At 41.0% G+C, this 16,647-nt stretch overlaps 1 protein-coding gene across 2 annotated transcripts in view; it reads right to left on the bottom strand.

The window, feature by feature from the left end:
* Positions 1-16,647, bottom strand: part of LOC138330850 (uncharacterized) — a 64,225-nt gene that overhangs the window by 35,029 nt on the left and 12,549 nt on the right. The window contains exons 1-3 of one of the 2 annotated variants that reach the window (XM_069278363.1): positions 10,907-11,319; positions 10,591-10,717; positions 10,299-10,379 (exon numbers count right to left, since the gene is read on the bottom strand). In XM_069278363.1, coding sequence (XP_069134464.1) covers positions 10,299-10,379; positions 10,591-10,717; positions 10,907-10,938 — 240 coding nt within the window. In that variant the 5' untranslated portion in view covers positions 10,939-11,319. Of the gene's footprint in view, positions 1-10,298; positions 10,380-10,590; positions 10,718-10,906; positions 11,320-16,647 lie in introns of those variants that run through there. The other variant, XM_069278355.1, reaches the window with a different exon arrangement.

Genomic DNA, 16,647 nt, shown 5'->3' with positions numbered 1-16,647 from the left:
GATGTGTGTAGTGTTAACGGACAAGTTTATAACTTTTGCGACTCTACAAAATTATCAATCTCGTTTTACATTCCCGTGTTAAAACTAAAAGCAAGGCCGTTTCCGAAAGATAGTGGGCCTTTAAAGCCAATGTATTGAATAACAACATTTGTGCAATTGTTAATGAGAGTGATGATGATGTACATGTATAACTGGCAGGTTACTGAGAGTGATGATGATGTACATGTATAACTGGCAGGTTACTGAGAGTGATGATGATGTACATGTATAACTGGCAGGTTTCTGTAGTTAATGAGAGAGATGATGATGTACATGTATAACTGGCAGGTTTCTGTAGTTAATGAGAGAGATGATGATGTACATGTATAACTGGCAGGTTTCTGTAGTTACTGGGAGTGATGATGATGTACATGTATAACTGGCAGGTTTCTGTAGTTACTGAGAGTGATGATGATGTACATGTATAACTGGCAGGTTTCTGTAGTTACTGAGAGTGATGATGATGTACATGTATAACTGGCAGGTTACTGAGAGTGATGATGATGTACATGTATAACTGGCAGGTTTCTGTAGTTACTGAGAGTGATGATGATGATGTGTACATGTATAACTGGCAGGTTTCTGTAGTTACTGGGAGTGATGATGATGTATATGTATAACTGGCAGGTTTCTGTAGTTATGAGAGTTTGATGTACATGTAGTTACTGAGCAGGCTATGAGAGTGATGATGATGTACATGTATAACTGGCAGGTTTCTGTAGTTACTGAGAGTGATGATGATGTACATGTATAACTGGCAGGTTTCTGTAGTTACTGAGAGTGATGATGATGTACATGTATAACTGGCAGGTTTCTGTAGTTACTGAGAGTGATGAGTACATGATGGCAGGTTTCTGTAGTTACTGAGAGTGATGATGATGTACATATATAACTGGCAGGTTTCTGTAGTTACTGAGAGTGATGATGATGTACATGTATAACTGGCAGGTTTCTGTAGTTACTGAGAGTGATGATGATGTACATGTATAACTGGCAGGTTTCTGTAGTTACTGAGAGTGATGATGATGTACATGTATAACTGGCAGGTTTCTGTAGTTACTGAGAGTGATGATGATGTACATGTATAACTGGCAGGTTTCTGTAGTTACTGAGAGTGATGATGATGTACATGTATAACTGGCAGGTTTCTGTAGTTACTGAGAGTGATGATGATGTACATGTATAACTGGCAGGTTTCTGAGAGTGATTGATGATGTACATGTATAACTGGCAGGTTCTGTATTACTGAGAGTGATGATGATGTACATGTATAACTGGCAGGTTTCTGTAGTTACTGAGAGTGATGATGATGTACATGTATAACTGGCAGGTTTCTGTAGTTACTGAGAGTGATGATGATGTACATGTATAACTGGCAGGTTTCTGTAGTTACTGAGAGTGATGATGATGTACATGTATAACTGGCAGGTTTCTGTAGTTACTGAGAGTGATGATGATGTACATGTATAACTGGCAGGTTTCTGTAGTTACTGAGAGTGATGATGATGTACATGTATAACTGGCAGGTTTCTGTAGTTACTGAGAGTGATGATGATGTACATGTATAACTGGCAGGTTTCTGTAGTTACTGAAGAGTGATGATGATGTACATGTATAACTGGCAGGTTCTGTAGTTACTGAGAGTGATGATGATGTACATGTATAACTGGCAGGTTTCTGTAGTTACTGAGAGTGATGATGATGTACATGTATAACTGGCAGGTTTCTGTGAGTTACATGTATAACAGAGAGTACTGAGAGTGATGATGATGTACATGTATAACTGGCAGGTTTCTGTAGTTACTGAGAGTGATGATGATGTACATGTATAACTGGCAGGTTTCTGTAGTTACTGAGAGTGATGATGATGTACATGTATAACTGGCAGGTTTCTGTAGTTAGAGAGTGATGATGATGTACATGTATAACTGGCAGGTTTCTGTAGTTACTGAGAGTGATGATGATGTGTGTACATGTATAACTGGCAGGTTTCTGTAGTTACTGAGAGTGATGATGATGTACATGTATAACTGGCAGGTTTCTGTAGTTACTGAGAGTGATGATGATGTACATGTATAACTGGCAGGTTTCTGTAGTTACTGAGAGAGATGATGATGTACATGTATAACTGGCAGGTTTCTGTAGTTACTGAGAGAGATGATGATGTACATGTATAACTGGCAGGTTTCTGTAGTTACTGAGAGTGATGATGATGTACATGTATAACTGGCAGGTTTCTGTAGTTACTGAGAGTGATGATGTACATGTACATGTATTATAAAGTGAGGTGTATCTGGCAGGTTTCTGTAGTTACTGAGAGAGATGATGATGTACATGTATAACTGGCAGGTTTCTGTAGTTACTGAGAGTGATGATGATGTACATGTATAACTGGCAGGTTTCTGTAGTTACTGAGAGAGATGATGATGTTGTACATGTATAACTGGCAGGTTTCTGTAGTTACTGAGAGAGATGATGATGTACATGTATAACTGGCAGGTTTCTGTAGTTACTGAGAGTGATGATGATGTACATGTATAACTGGCAGGTTTCTGTAGTTACTGAGAGTGATGATGATGTACATGTATATAACTGGCAGGTTTCTGTAGTTACTGAGAGTGATGATGATGTACATGTATAACTGGCAGGTTTCTGTAGTTACTGAGAGTGATGATGATGTACATGTATAACTGGCAGGTTTCTGTAGTTACTGAGAGTGATGATGATGTACATGTATAACTGGCAGGTTTCTGTAGTTACTGAGAGTGATGATGATGTACATGTATAACTGGCAGGTTTCTGTAGTTACTGAGAGAGATGATGATGTACATGTATAACTGGCAGGTTTCTGTAGTTACTGAGAGAGATGATGATGTACATGTATAACTGGCAGGTTTCTGTAGTTACTGAGAGAGATGATGATGTACATGTATAACTGCAGGTTTCACTGAATGATGATGATGTACATGTATAACTGGCAGGTTTCTGTAGTTACTGAGAGAGATGATGATGTACATGTATAACTGGCAGGTTTCTGTAGTTACTGAGAGTGATGATGATGTACATGTATAACTGGCAGGTTTCTGTAGTTACTGAGAGTGATGATGATGTACATGTATAACTGGCAGGTTTCTGTAGTTACTGAGAGTGATGATGATGTACATGTATAACTGGCAGGTTTCTGTAGTTACTGAGAGTGATGATGATGTACATGTATAACTGGCAGGTTTCTGTAGTTACTGAGAGTGATGATGATGTACATGTATAACTGGCAGGTTTCTGTAGTGATGATGATGTACATGTATAACTGGCAGGTTTTGAAGTGTATGATGTACTGTATAACTGAGAGATGATGATGATGTACATGTATAACTGGCAGGTTCTGTAGTTACTGAGAGTGATGATGATGTACATGTATAACTGGCAGGTTTCTGTAGTTACTGAGAGTGATGATGATGTACATGTATAACTGGCAGGTACTGGTGATGTACATGTATAACTGGCGTTTTAGTTCTGAGAGTGATGATGATGTACATGTATAACTGGCAGGTTTCTGTAGTTACTGAGAGTGATGATGATGTACATGTATAACTGGCAGGTTTCTGTAGTTACTGAGAGTGATGATGATGTACATGTATAACTGGCAGGTTTCTGTAGTTACTGAGAGTGATGATGATGTACATGTATAACTGGCAGGTTTCTGTAGTTACTGAGAGTGATGATGATGTACATGTATAACTGGCAGGTTTCTGTAGTTACTGAGAGTGATGATGATGTACATGTATAACTGGCAGGTTTCTGTAATTACTAAGAGTGATGATGATGTACATGTATAACTGGCAGGTTTCTGTAGTTACTGAGAGTGATGATGATGTACATGTATAACTGGCAGGTTTCTGTAGTTTACTGAGAGTGATGATGATGTACATGTATAACTGGCAGGTTTCTGTAGTTACTGAGAGTGATGATGATGTACATGTATAACTGGCAGGTTTCTGTAGTTACTGTGAGAGTGATGATGATGTACATGTATAACTGGCAGGTTTCTGTAGTTACTGAGAGTGATGATGATGTACATGTATAACTGGCAGGTTTCTGTAGTTACTGAGAGTGATGATGATGTACATGTATAACTGGCAGGTTTCTGTAGTTACTGAGAGTGATGATGATGTACATGTATAACTGGCAGGTTTCTGTAGTTACTGAGAGTGATGATGATGTACATGTATAACTGGCAGGTTTCTGTAGTTACTGAGAGTGATGATGATGTACATGTATAACTGGCAGGTTTCTGTAGTTACTGAGAGTGATGATGATGTACATGTATAACTGGCAGGTTTCTGTAGTTACTGAGAGTGATGATGATGTACATGCATGTATAACTGGCAGGTTTCTGTAGTTACTGAGAGTGATGATGATGTACATGTATAACTGGCAGGTTTCTGTAGTTACTGAGAGTGATGATGATGTACATGTATAACTGGCAGGTTTCTGTAGTTACTGAGAGTGATGATGATGTACATGTATAACTGGCAGGTTTCTGTAGTTACTGAGAGTGATGATGATGTACATGTATAACTGGCAGGTTTCTGTAGTTACTGAGAGTGATGATGATGTACATGTATAACTGGCAGGTTTCTGTAGTTACTGAGAGTGATGATGATGTACATGTATAACTGGCAGGTTTCTGTAGTTACTGAGAGTGATGATGATGTACATGTAAACTGGCAGGTTTCTGTAGTTACGAGAGTGATGATGATGTACATGTATAACTGGCAGGTTTCTGTAGTTACTGAGAGTGATGATGATGTACATGTATAACTGGCAGGTTTCTGTAGTTACTGAGAGTGATGATGATGATGTACATGTATAACTGGCAGGTTTCTGTAGTTACTGAGAGTGATGATGATGTACATGTATAACTGGCAGGTTTCTGTAGTTACTGAGAGTGATGATGATGTACATGTATAACTGGCAGGTTTCTGTAGTTACTGAGAGTGATGATGATGTACATGTATAACTGGCAGGTTTCTAGAGAGTGATGATGATGTACATGTATAACTGGCAGGTTTCTGTAGACTGATGATGATGATGTACATGTATAACTGGCAGGTTTCTGTAGTTACTGAGAGTGATGATGATGTACATGTATAACTGGCAGGTTTCTGTAGTTAGAGAGAGATGATGTGTACATGTATAACTGGCAGGTTTGTACATGTAAACTGAGAGTGATGATGATGTACATGTATAACTGGCAGGTTTCTGAGAGTGATGATGATGTACATGTATAACTGGCAGGTTTCTGTAGTTACTGAGAGTGATGATGATGTACATGTATAACTGGCAGGTTTCTGTAGTTACTGAGAGTGATGATGATGTACATGTATAACTGGCAGGTTTCTGTAGTTACTGAGAGTGATGATGATGTACATGTATAACTGGCAGGTTTCTGTAGTTACTGAGAGTGATGATGATGTACATGTATAACTGGCAGGTTTCTGTAGTTACTGAGAGTGATGATGATGTACATGTATAACTGGCAGGTTTCTGAGAGAGATGATGATGTACATGTATAACTGGCAGGTTTCTGTAGTTACTGAGAGTGATGATGATGTACATGTATAACTGGCAGGTTTCTGTAGTTACTGAGTGATGATGATGTACATGTATAAACTGGCAGGTTTCTGTAGTTATATGAGAGTGATGATGATGTACATGTATAACTGGCAGGTTTCTGTAGTTACTGTAGAGTGATGATGATTGTACATGTATAAGTGGATGATGTACATGTATAACTGGCAGGTTTCTGTAGTTACTGAGAGTGATGATGATGTACATGTATAACTGGCAGGTTTCTGTAGTTACTGAGAGTGATGATGATGTACATGTATAACTGGCAGGTTTCTGTAGTTACTGAGAGTGATGATGATGTACATGTATAACTGGCAGGTTTCTGTAGTTTACTGAAGAGTGATGATGATGTACATGTATAACTGGCAGGTTTTCTGTAGTTACTGAGAGTGATGATGATGTACATGTATAACTGGCAGGTTTCTGTAGTTACTGAGAGTGATGATGATGTACATGTATAACTGGCAGGTTTCTGTAGTTACTGAGAGTGATGATGATGTACATGTATAACTGGCAGGTTTCTGTAGTTACTGAGAGTGATGATGATGTACATGTATAACTGGCAGGTTTCTGTAGTTACTGAGAGTGATGATGATGTACATGTATAACTGGCAGGTTTCTGTAGTTACTGAGAGTGATGATGATGTACATGTATAACTGGCAGGTTTCTGTAGTTACTGAGAGAGATGATGATGTTTCTGTAGTTATGAGTGAGATGATGATGTTGCATGTATAATTGGCAGGTTTCTGTAGTTACTGAGAGTGATGATGATGTACATGTATAACTGGCAGGTTTCTGTAGTTACTGAGAGTGATGATGATGTACATGTATAACTGGCAGGTTTCTGTAGTTACTGAGAGTGATGATGATGTACATGTATAACTGGCAGGTTTCTGTAGTTACTGAGAGTGATGATGATGTACATGTATAAACTGGCAGGTTTCTGTAGTTACTGAGAGAGTGAGATGATGATGTACATGTATAACTGGCAGGTTTCTGTAGTTACTGAGAGTGATGATGATGTACATGTATATAACTGGCAGGTTTCTGTAGTTACTGAGAGTGATGATGATGTACATGTATAAACTGGCAGGTTTCTGTAGTTACTGAGAGTGATGATGATGTACATGTATAACTGGCAGGTTTCCCTGTAGTTACTGAGAGTGATGATGGTGATGTACATGTATAACTGGCAGGTTTCTGTAGTTAATGAGAGTGATGATGATGTACATGTATAACTGGCAGGTTTCTGTAGTTACTGAGAGTGATGATGATGTATATGTATAACTGGCAGGTTTCTGTAGTTACTGAGAGTGATGATGATGTACATGTATAACTGGCAGGAGAGAGTTTCTGTAGTTAACTGAGAGTGATGATGATGTACATGTGTATAACTGGCAGGTTTCTGTAGTTACTGAGAGTGATGATGATGTACATGTATAACTGGCAGGTTTAGTTACTGAGAGTGATGATGATGTACATGTATAACTGGCAGGTTTCTGTAGTTAGTGATGATGATGTACATGTATAACTGGCAGGTTTCTGTAGTTACTGAGAGTGATGATGATGTACATGTATAACTGGCAGGTTTCTGTAGTTACTAACTGGCTGGTGATGATGTACATGTTTATGTAACTGGGCAGGTACCTTTCTGTAGTTACTGAGAGTGTGATGATGATGTACATGTATAACTGGCAGGTTTTCTGTAGTTACTGAGAGTGATGATGATGTACATGTATAAACTGGCAGGTTTCTGTAGTTACTGAGAGTGATTAGTCAGCCAGAAAATATTGAGCATTAAAATATTAACTGCAGATGCTAAATTAAGGGCTAAAAAAAGAAACATGTTTTTGTTGTCAGTCTCATGAAATATTTTGTAGGAATTGTAAAGTATATTTCGATCCATAATAAAAGCTTATACTTGAAATACTTTTAATAAAATATACAAGAAAATAATGAAATAAATAAATTGCCTTGCTTAATTGAATCACAAAACACATTTGTAAACAATAATGAATTTTACGATGGATTCAGATTGAGGATAATAGCTGTTGTAGTTTCAGCATGTTTTAACCTGTTTTTTAATAAATGTTGATGCACAATACATTTTATATACAGAAATAATTTGAAAAGTCATTTAGAAAAGTTACTATACGCATGTCATGATCGACTTTCATTCATACACTTGTGATTTAATCAGTTACACACAGTAAGAATTTACTTAATTTTATGGTCACAACCAAATATATAGCCTGAATACTGAGATACCAATCAACACATAGATCTTGTGCATATAGATGATGTCATAAATTACGAAATCTGTTTTTATCACCTTTAATGTAAAATTGACATGCGATTCTTAATAAGAAATGGTGTCTATTGTCTTGTATTGCATTGTGTTGTATTCAATTAATACATATTCTTTAATTTTAAAGATGCACAATTTGAAAAATATGAAGATCGCTCCTGAAGTTTGAAATTTTCTTTTTTGAATTTATTTTTTCTGAATTTAATTATGTGATATGTTTTAATTAGCTCTTGCTGTGAACTTCACAGAAACAGAAAATTTGTCTGAAATATTCAACGAGTCTCTCCAACATAAGAGTGTGAAGTCAATACTTGCTGTATAGACAAACCTATTTATAGAACATTTCAGTCACGTGACTTTCAAGGGCAGGTAGAGGTGATCTAATCACATGATTGAGAATTATGGGCCGCCTCGGGGGTCGGAAATTTCATCTCTCCCCGACTGCAGACCTTTCAATCATAAAAGGTTCGAAGCATTTCTGGAAAATATGTGAAATCCTCCAGGAAAAGTGCTGGCGTAGTCGCCATAGCAACAAAAACACACACACAGGTACAAATACATTTGGAGAAAACAAATGCTATCATTCCGGATAGGTGATTAAAAAGCAGATTTGGGATATTTTCTCAAATTTATGGTGATACCTTGGCAGTGTTATCTTGATAGTTCAACATTAAGGTGATGAATTTACACACTATATCATACTAACATATTTCATCTAAATAAACACAAAACCTAAAATTAAAGTAAGTTTTACTTGTAAAAACAACTAAAGATTTCATTGGTCAAAATCCTTCTTGTCAAGAAACAGGCTTAAGGTGGAAATGATAAGTCTTCAATCAAATCAAAACAATTTTCTATCACTCATTAGATATGTAATGTCTAGGATCCTAACCTTTGACCTTCAAGTATAATATTCACCTTTGACTTTCAGGTGAGGTAAACTTTACTGATAACCTAAAAACTTTAAACTAAACTAAGGAATCTTAATCATACCAATAAGCCACTCTTAACCAACATTTGTATCAAGAAACACTTTGCTAACTTTTTAATTTTTCTGTAATCCAATGAATGTATATATATGTAAACCTGTTTTCTATCAATACCTTAAACCAATGACCTTGACCTTTGACCTTGGAATGTGAACATAAACACTATTTCTGATAATTAGTCATAAAGGCCTAAGGAAAGCTATTTTATAAATACGATAAAGCCTAAAAGCTTGACAAAATACATCAAGGAAAGGTCAAAACCATGCACCCAGAACACAAGGTATAAATAATCAGCACTTCAAAGAAATCATAAAATTAGCCCACAGTGTACTATCAAATTGAAACTTGAAGAATTTTACACCACGAAATAAACCTTTGCTGTCATTAAGGCCGTATATATATATATGGCTTTCTGTACTACATAATCAATTAATCAAAATAATTCAAAACTGAAAACATATATCTATAACTAAGAAATTTATACTATACGCATATAAATATGCACACAAATGCACACACACTCATACAAACATTCTTGGTTGCAAACTCTTAGCTGTTTCAGATCAGGATGAAAACAACATATCTCCCAGGTAAAACTATATCACATACTAATCGTAGTAGGTTTATTGAAAACTTAAATTCAATTTTACCCACTAAGATAACTACAATATTTAGAATACCGATTAATGTATCTATTAAAAGTATACTATACCCAATTATAGTTGGTAAATTATATTTCTGTTAATTTTCAGTGTGGTATAAGTATGTGTGTTACCTATCTTTATCCCCATCATAATATGTATCTGGGACAACTACTGAATATATACATGTATATATATAATATATATTAGCAGATTATTGCATAACATATCCTATTGCATTGCTTAGAAGATTATAGAAATGAGAACTTCATTTTGAAAAATCTACATTGCTAAAATGAACTATGATATCAGATGTTACATCTGAAATAACCAATGGTATCACATGATACATCTGAACCAACCAATGGGTTCACATGTTACAAATGTTTTAACAACATCCAATGGTATCACATGTTACATTTGAAAAAACCAACAGTATCACACGATACTACTAGAATATGTCATAGTATCCCATGGTGCTGTATATGTTAGATCTGATATATCTATCAATTATATAGGATACTGAGTTATCATATAAAAATAGGAAATTACAAAGTAGTGCATTGGCTACCATTTTTTTTTATTTAAATAGAATAAACATACTAATTCAAAAGATATTAATATATATGCAAATTGAAACTAGGTTATTTGGCAATTTAAACAGAGCAAGCAAAAACCCTTGATCTTACCTGCAGAATGAAGGGTTCTGTTGTCTTGGCAACTCGTCCGATCATCGAGTTATCGACTGGTACATCTCTCCAGGCCAGAATCTAACAAACATGAAATTTCCAAGTTCAATGACAAAAGTTGAATCTACTGAGCCTAATATATGTTATTTTGGATTTCTGTGTAACAATACTTAGCCCTTGCGATGACATATTAATACTTAAATAAACTTACTATATCTTGTCTGAAATTGAAATTATATAAGTATTGTTGTGTTATTGTGAAATGTTGCTATAAGGTCAAATTGTATGTTACCTGAAGGTTATAGATCGTTGCTATGGCTGAGAATGCATCTTTTGTCTGCTGTAATTGGTCTTTATCAGCAAAAATCATTCCAGTGGCATATTGACCTTCTTCTGGCAGCTCAATGTTCTGCTCCTCTCTGTTAATCAGAAATTAAAAAAGTTTGTCAATAATCCTATATTAGTTAAAATAAAATAATTTATCTTGTTATAGATTTTAGGATATATGACTACAGTTGTGACCTTGAATGGATCAAGGTCAAGGTCTCTCTTAAGTTGGAACTCTCAAGTTGGAACAAACTTGCCATCAGTATAGTTTTTCCACTTACTGTATATGCCTTCCATCTACTGGCCAAAACATGGATAACTTGTATTTTGGTGACTTATATATGTATATATGAAGATCAAGGTCATGTCTTTGAATAAACGGGATGCTTCTTATTAATTCACTTCGCAATTAAGGAATTGGTTATATGGTAGGTTGCCAGGTACCGACCAGCAGTGTCAGTACCTGGCAACTGTCTCTCATGGGATTCGAGCCCACGGCCCAGAGGTGGAGGACTTGTAATATGTCGGGACATCTTAACCACTGCGATGACAATGCAGCCCCATGAGATCAGTAGGGATTTTACCAACAGGACATTAATAAATGTACACAATGAGTGTTACTTGTACACATGCAGTAACAGAAACACAGCTCCATGTGTACAGCATTCCTTTTAGTCTGCTAACACAAAGCTACGAACACTAGGACTATTTAGTATGCACATACATACACACAAATTCTCCATCACTTAAGTACGAATCCTCCACGGCCCAGTTTAAAGAACATTCCTTAATCCAATTCCTAATTTAACATTTTCCATAGGAAAGCATTATAGAAGAGAAAGGGCCCAAACTTAAAGATTTTTTCCTTCTGTAATCTCAGTCATGATTTAATTCTTAAAGAAATTTTAGTCAAGTTCATAAAACTGGGTCTAGGACAGTCTAGTACTAAAATAACCCCTCTCTACATCTCCACATCCCCTACCCCAGCACTCTCCCTCTGTCATCACCACCCACCCTATGTGGCCACCACTGGGAGACTGTGTAGCACTCTCCCTCTGTCATCACCCCCCTCCCTGTGTGGCCACCACTAGGAGACTGTAGCACTCTCCCTCTGTCATCACCCCCTCCCTGTGTGGCCACCACTAGGAGACTGTGTAGCACTCTCCCTCTGTCATCACCCCCCTCCCTGTGTGGCCACCACTAGGAGACTGTGTAGCACTCTCCCTCTGTCATCACCCCCCTCCCTGTGTGGCCACCACTAGGAGACTGTGTAGCACTCTCCCTCTGTCATCACCCCCCTCCCTGTGTGGCCACCACTAGGAGACTGTGTAGCACTCTCCCTCTGTCATCACCCCCTCCCTGTGTGGCCACCACTAGGAGACTGTAGCACTCTCCCTCTGTCATCACACCCCTCCCACCTGGCCACCACTAGGAGACTGTGTAGCACTCTCCCTCTGTCATCACCCCCCTCCCCATCTGGCCATGGCCACCACTAGGAAACTTTGTAGCACTCTCCCTCTGTCATCACCACCCTCCCTGTGTGGCCACCACTAGGAGACTGTGTAGCACTCTCCCTCTGTCATCACCCCCCTCCCCATCTGGCCACCACTAGGAGACTGTGTAGCACTCTCCCTCTGTCATCACCCCCCCTCCCCCACATCTGGCCACCACTAGGAGACTGTATAGCACTCTCCTTCTGTCATCACCCCCTCCCTTAGTGGCCACCACTAGGAGACTGTGTAGCACTCTCCCTCTGTCATCACTCCCTACCCCATCTGGCCACCACTAGGAGACTGTGTAGCACTCTCCCTCTGTCATCACCCCCCACCCCATCTGGCCATGGCCACCACAAGGAAACTTTGTAGCACTCTCCCTCTGTCATCACACCCTTCCACCGTATACCACCACTAGGAGACTGTGTAGCACTCTCCCTCTGTCCATCAGCCCCTCCCCATCTGGCCACCACTAGGAGACTGTGTAGCACTCTCCCTCTGTCATCACCCCCTCCCTAGTGGCCACCACTAGGAGACTGTGTAGCACTCTCCCTCTGTCATCACCCCCCTCCCCTTGGCCACCACTAGGAGACTGTGTAGCACTCTCCCTCTGTCATCACCCCCCCCCATCTCACCTGGCCACCACTAGGAGACTGTGTAGCACTCTCCCTCTGTCATCACCCCCCTCCCCATCTGGCCACCACTAGGAGACTGTGTAGCACTCTCCCTCTGTCATCACCCCCCCTCCCTATTGGCCACCACTAGGAGACTGTGTAGCACTCTCCCTCTGTCATCACACCCCTCCCTGTGGCCACCACTAGGAGACTGTGTAGCACTCTCCCTCTGTCATCACCCCCCTCCCCATCTGGCCACCACTAGGAGACTGTGTAGCACTCTCCCTCTGTCATCACCCCTCCCTTTCACCAGTGCCTCACTGGGAGACGTGTAGCACTCTCCTCTGTCATCACCCCCTCCCGTGTGGCCACCACTAGGAGACTGTGTAGCACTCTCCCTCTGTCATCACCCCCTCCCTGTGTGGCCACCACTAGGAGACTGTGTAGCACTCTCCCTCTGTCATCACCCCCTCCTGTCACTGGCCACCACTAGGAGACTGTGTAGCACTCTCCCTCTGTCATCACCCCCTCCCTGTGTGGCCACCACTAGGAGACTGTAGTAGCACTCTCCCTCTGTCATCACACCCCTCCCTGTGTGGCCACCACTAGGAGACTGTGTAGCACTCTCCCTCTGTCATCACCCCCTCCCAGTGTGGCCACCACTAGGAGACTGTGTAGCACTCTCCCTCTGTCATCACCCCCCTTCCCTGTGTGGCCACCACTAGGAGACTGTGTAGCACTCTCCCTCTGTCATCACCACCCTCCCTGTGTGGCCACCACTAGGAGACTGTGTAGCACTCTCCCTCTGTCATCACCCCCTCCCTGTGTGGCCACCACTAGGAGACTGTAGCACTCTCCCTCTGTCATCACACCCCTCCCACCTGGCCACCACTAGGAGACTGTGTAGCACTCTCCCTCTGTCATCATCACCCCCTCCCTGTGTGGCCACCACTAGGAGACTGTGTAGCACTATCCCCTTTGTCATCACACCCCTCCCACCTGGGCCACCACTAGGAGACTGTGTAGCACTCTCCCTCTGTCATCACCCCCCCTCCCCATCTTGCCACCACTAGGAGACTGTGTAGCCTATCCCTCTGTCATCATCTAGGTGTGGCCACCACTAGGAGACTGTGTAGCACTCTCCCTCTGTCATCACCCCCTCCCTGTGTGGCCACCACTAGGAGACTGTGTAGCACTCTCCCTCTGTCATCACCCCCCTCCCTGTGTGGCCACCACTAGGAGACTGCGTAGCACTCTCCCTCTGTCATCACCCCCTCCCTGTGTGGCCACCACTAGGAGACTGTGTATCACTCTCCCTCTGTCATCACACCCCTCCCACCTGGCCAACACTAGGAGACTGTGTAGCACATTCCCTCTGTCATTACCCCCCCCCCCCCCTCCCCACTGGCCACCACTAGGAGACTTGTAGCACTCTCCCTCTGTCATCACCCCCCTCCCTGTGTGGCCACCACTAGGAGTCTTTGTAGCACTCCCTCTCTGTCATCACCTCCCCCCCTCCCTGTGTGGCCACCACTAGGAGACTGTGCAGCACTCTCCCTCTGTCATCACCCCCTCCCAATCTGGCCACCACTAGGAGACTTTGTAGCACTCTCCCTTTGTCATCACACCCCTCCCACCTGGCCACCACTAGGAGACTGTGTAGCACTCTCCCTCTGTCATCACCCCCCTCCCCATCTGGCCACCACTAGGAGACTTTATAGCACTCTCACTGTCATCACCCCCCTCCCCAGTCTGGCCACCACTAAGAGACTGTAGCACTCTCCCTCTGTCATCACCCCCCTTCCCATCTGGCCACCACTAAGAGACTGTGTGTAGCACTCTCTCTGTCATCACCCCCCTCCCTGTGTGGCCATGGCCACCACTAGGAGACTTTGTAGCACGTGCACTCTCTCTGTTATCACCCCCTCCCTGTCTGGCCACCACTGGGAGACTGTAGCACTCTCCCTCTGTCATCACCCCCCTCCCCATCTGGCCACCACTAGGAGACTGTGTATCACTCTCCCTCTTTCATCACCCCCTCCCTGTGTGGCCCACCCCTAGGAGACTGTGTATCACTCTCCCTCTGTCATCACCCCCTCCCTGTGTGGCCACCACTAGGAGACTGTGTATCACTCTCCCTCTGTCATCACCCCCTCCCTGTGTGGCCACCACTAGGAGACTGTGTATCACTCTCCCTCTGTCATCATCCCCCTTCCTGTGTGGCCACTACTAGGAGATATGTGTAGCACTCTCCCTCTGTCATCACCCCCTTCCCGTCTGGCCACCACTAGAAGACTATGTATCACTCTCCCTCTGTCATCACCCCCCTCCCCATCTGGCCACCACTAGGAGATATGTGTAGCACTCTCCCTCTGTCATCACCCCCTCCCCATCTGGCCACCACTAGGAGACTGTGTAGCACTCTCCCTCTGTCATCACCCCCTCCCCATCTGGCCACCACTAGGAGACTGTGTAGCACTCTCCCTCTGTCATCACCCCCCTCCCTGTGTGGCCACCACTAGGAGACTGTGTAGCACTCTCCCTCTGTCATCACCCCCCTCCCAGTCTGGCCACCACTAGGAGACTGTGTAGCACTATCCCTCTGTCATCACCCCTTCCCCACTCAAACTAATAGGCCTATCTATAATGAAAACTACTGTATATAAATACAATACAGATTATATAACTAACCTAGATTGTGGGATATAAACACTGGACAGGACATTCCCTCTTGTTAATGTCAATAACCAGTGATGAGTACAGCACAAGCTAAGTACAATCAGCTTAACCTGATTTTTCTATTGTTTATAAATAGATTTTTGTTGTTGTTTTTTTTTCCTATTTTAAATGAAAAAGTTATTAACTTATTTGAAGCTAGCTGATACTAATGCATGACTTCAAGAGAAACAATGGTTTTCAATTTTAACTACAGTACACTGTATACCAATCAAATTAAAATTAGATGTTCATTATCTACTCCGTACACTCCGTATGAACTCTGTATGAACTCCGTATGAACGGAGTGTACAGAGTAGATAATGAACATCTAATTTTAATTAGATTGACTGTATACATGTACTTGATTGAGATGATACCTCTAGTAAACTCAATATACATGTATTCCACAATTCAAAGTATACACATATAACCACAATAATCCTATAACTTGGAAACCATATTTAGCAATATTCACAGCAAACTGCTATAATTATCATAATGAATTCAAATAATTCAGGTAAAAATAGCGCTAGGGAGTAGTTGTAACAAGACACTGATCATGAGCTAGCATACAATAGGAAACATTCATGATTCTGTTGCTGACCAGGAACATGAAAGACAGACATGCAACTAAGCTGTCAGATGTAGTTCAAGGTCAGTCTGAAGGTCAGGGTCAAATAAAAATATATGGGATGTATTGTCTGACTGACCCAGATACAAAAGAGAGATTTATAAACAGGTGTTGATTTCATCTAATGAAAAATAACATGCATTTGTCCATCTGAACAAGGACATAGTCATTCAGATCCCCCGCAAATGGAGATATCAAAGCTGAAGTAAGTTTGATTGTGGAGACTTATGTGTATGAAAAAAAACAGGAAAAAGGAAGTTGAGGTAAAGAAAGATGGAGTATAATTCAAGTAGAGCGGGGCTGCAATTGTGGAATCAGGTATAAAGCCTTGACATTTATATTAGACTATATACACAAAGATGGGTGGAGTTTTGCAAAGTAACATTTACCATTTACCATGATATTTTCAGCAATGTTTCCATGGTAATGGAAAAAATGAAAACCTAAAAATAGCAAAAGGTACTACTAGACCATAAAAAGAATGTGTCTCACACAAAAATCTGCCATTTTCAGCAATGTTTCCATGGTTACAGAAAAAAGTACAAAAAGTGAAAATCTTAAAATAG

This window comes from Argopecten irradians, chromosome 1, assembly GCF_041381155.1.
Source record: "Argopecten irradians isolate NY chromosome 1, Ai_NY, whole genome shotgun sequence".
NCBI lineage: Eukaryota > Metazoa > Mollusca > Bivalvia > Pectinida > Pectinidae > Argopecten > Argopecten irradians.
This window is presented reverse-complemented; position numbering and strand designations above follow the sequence as displayed.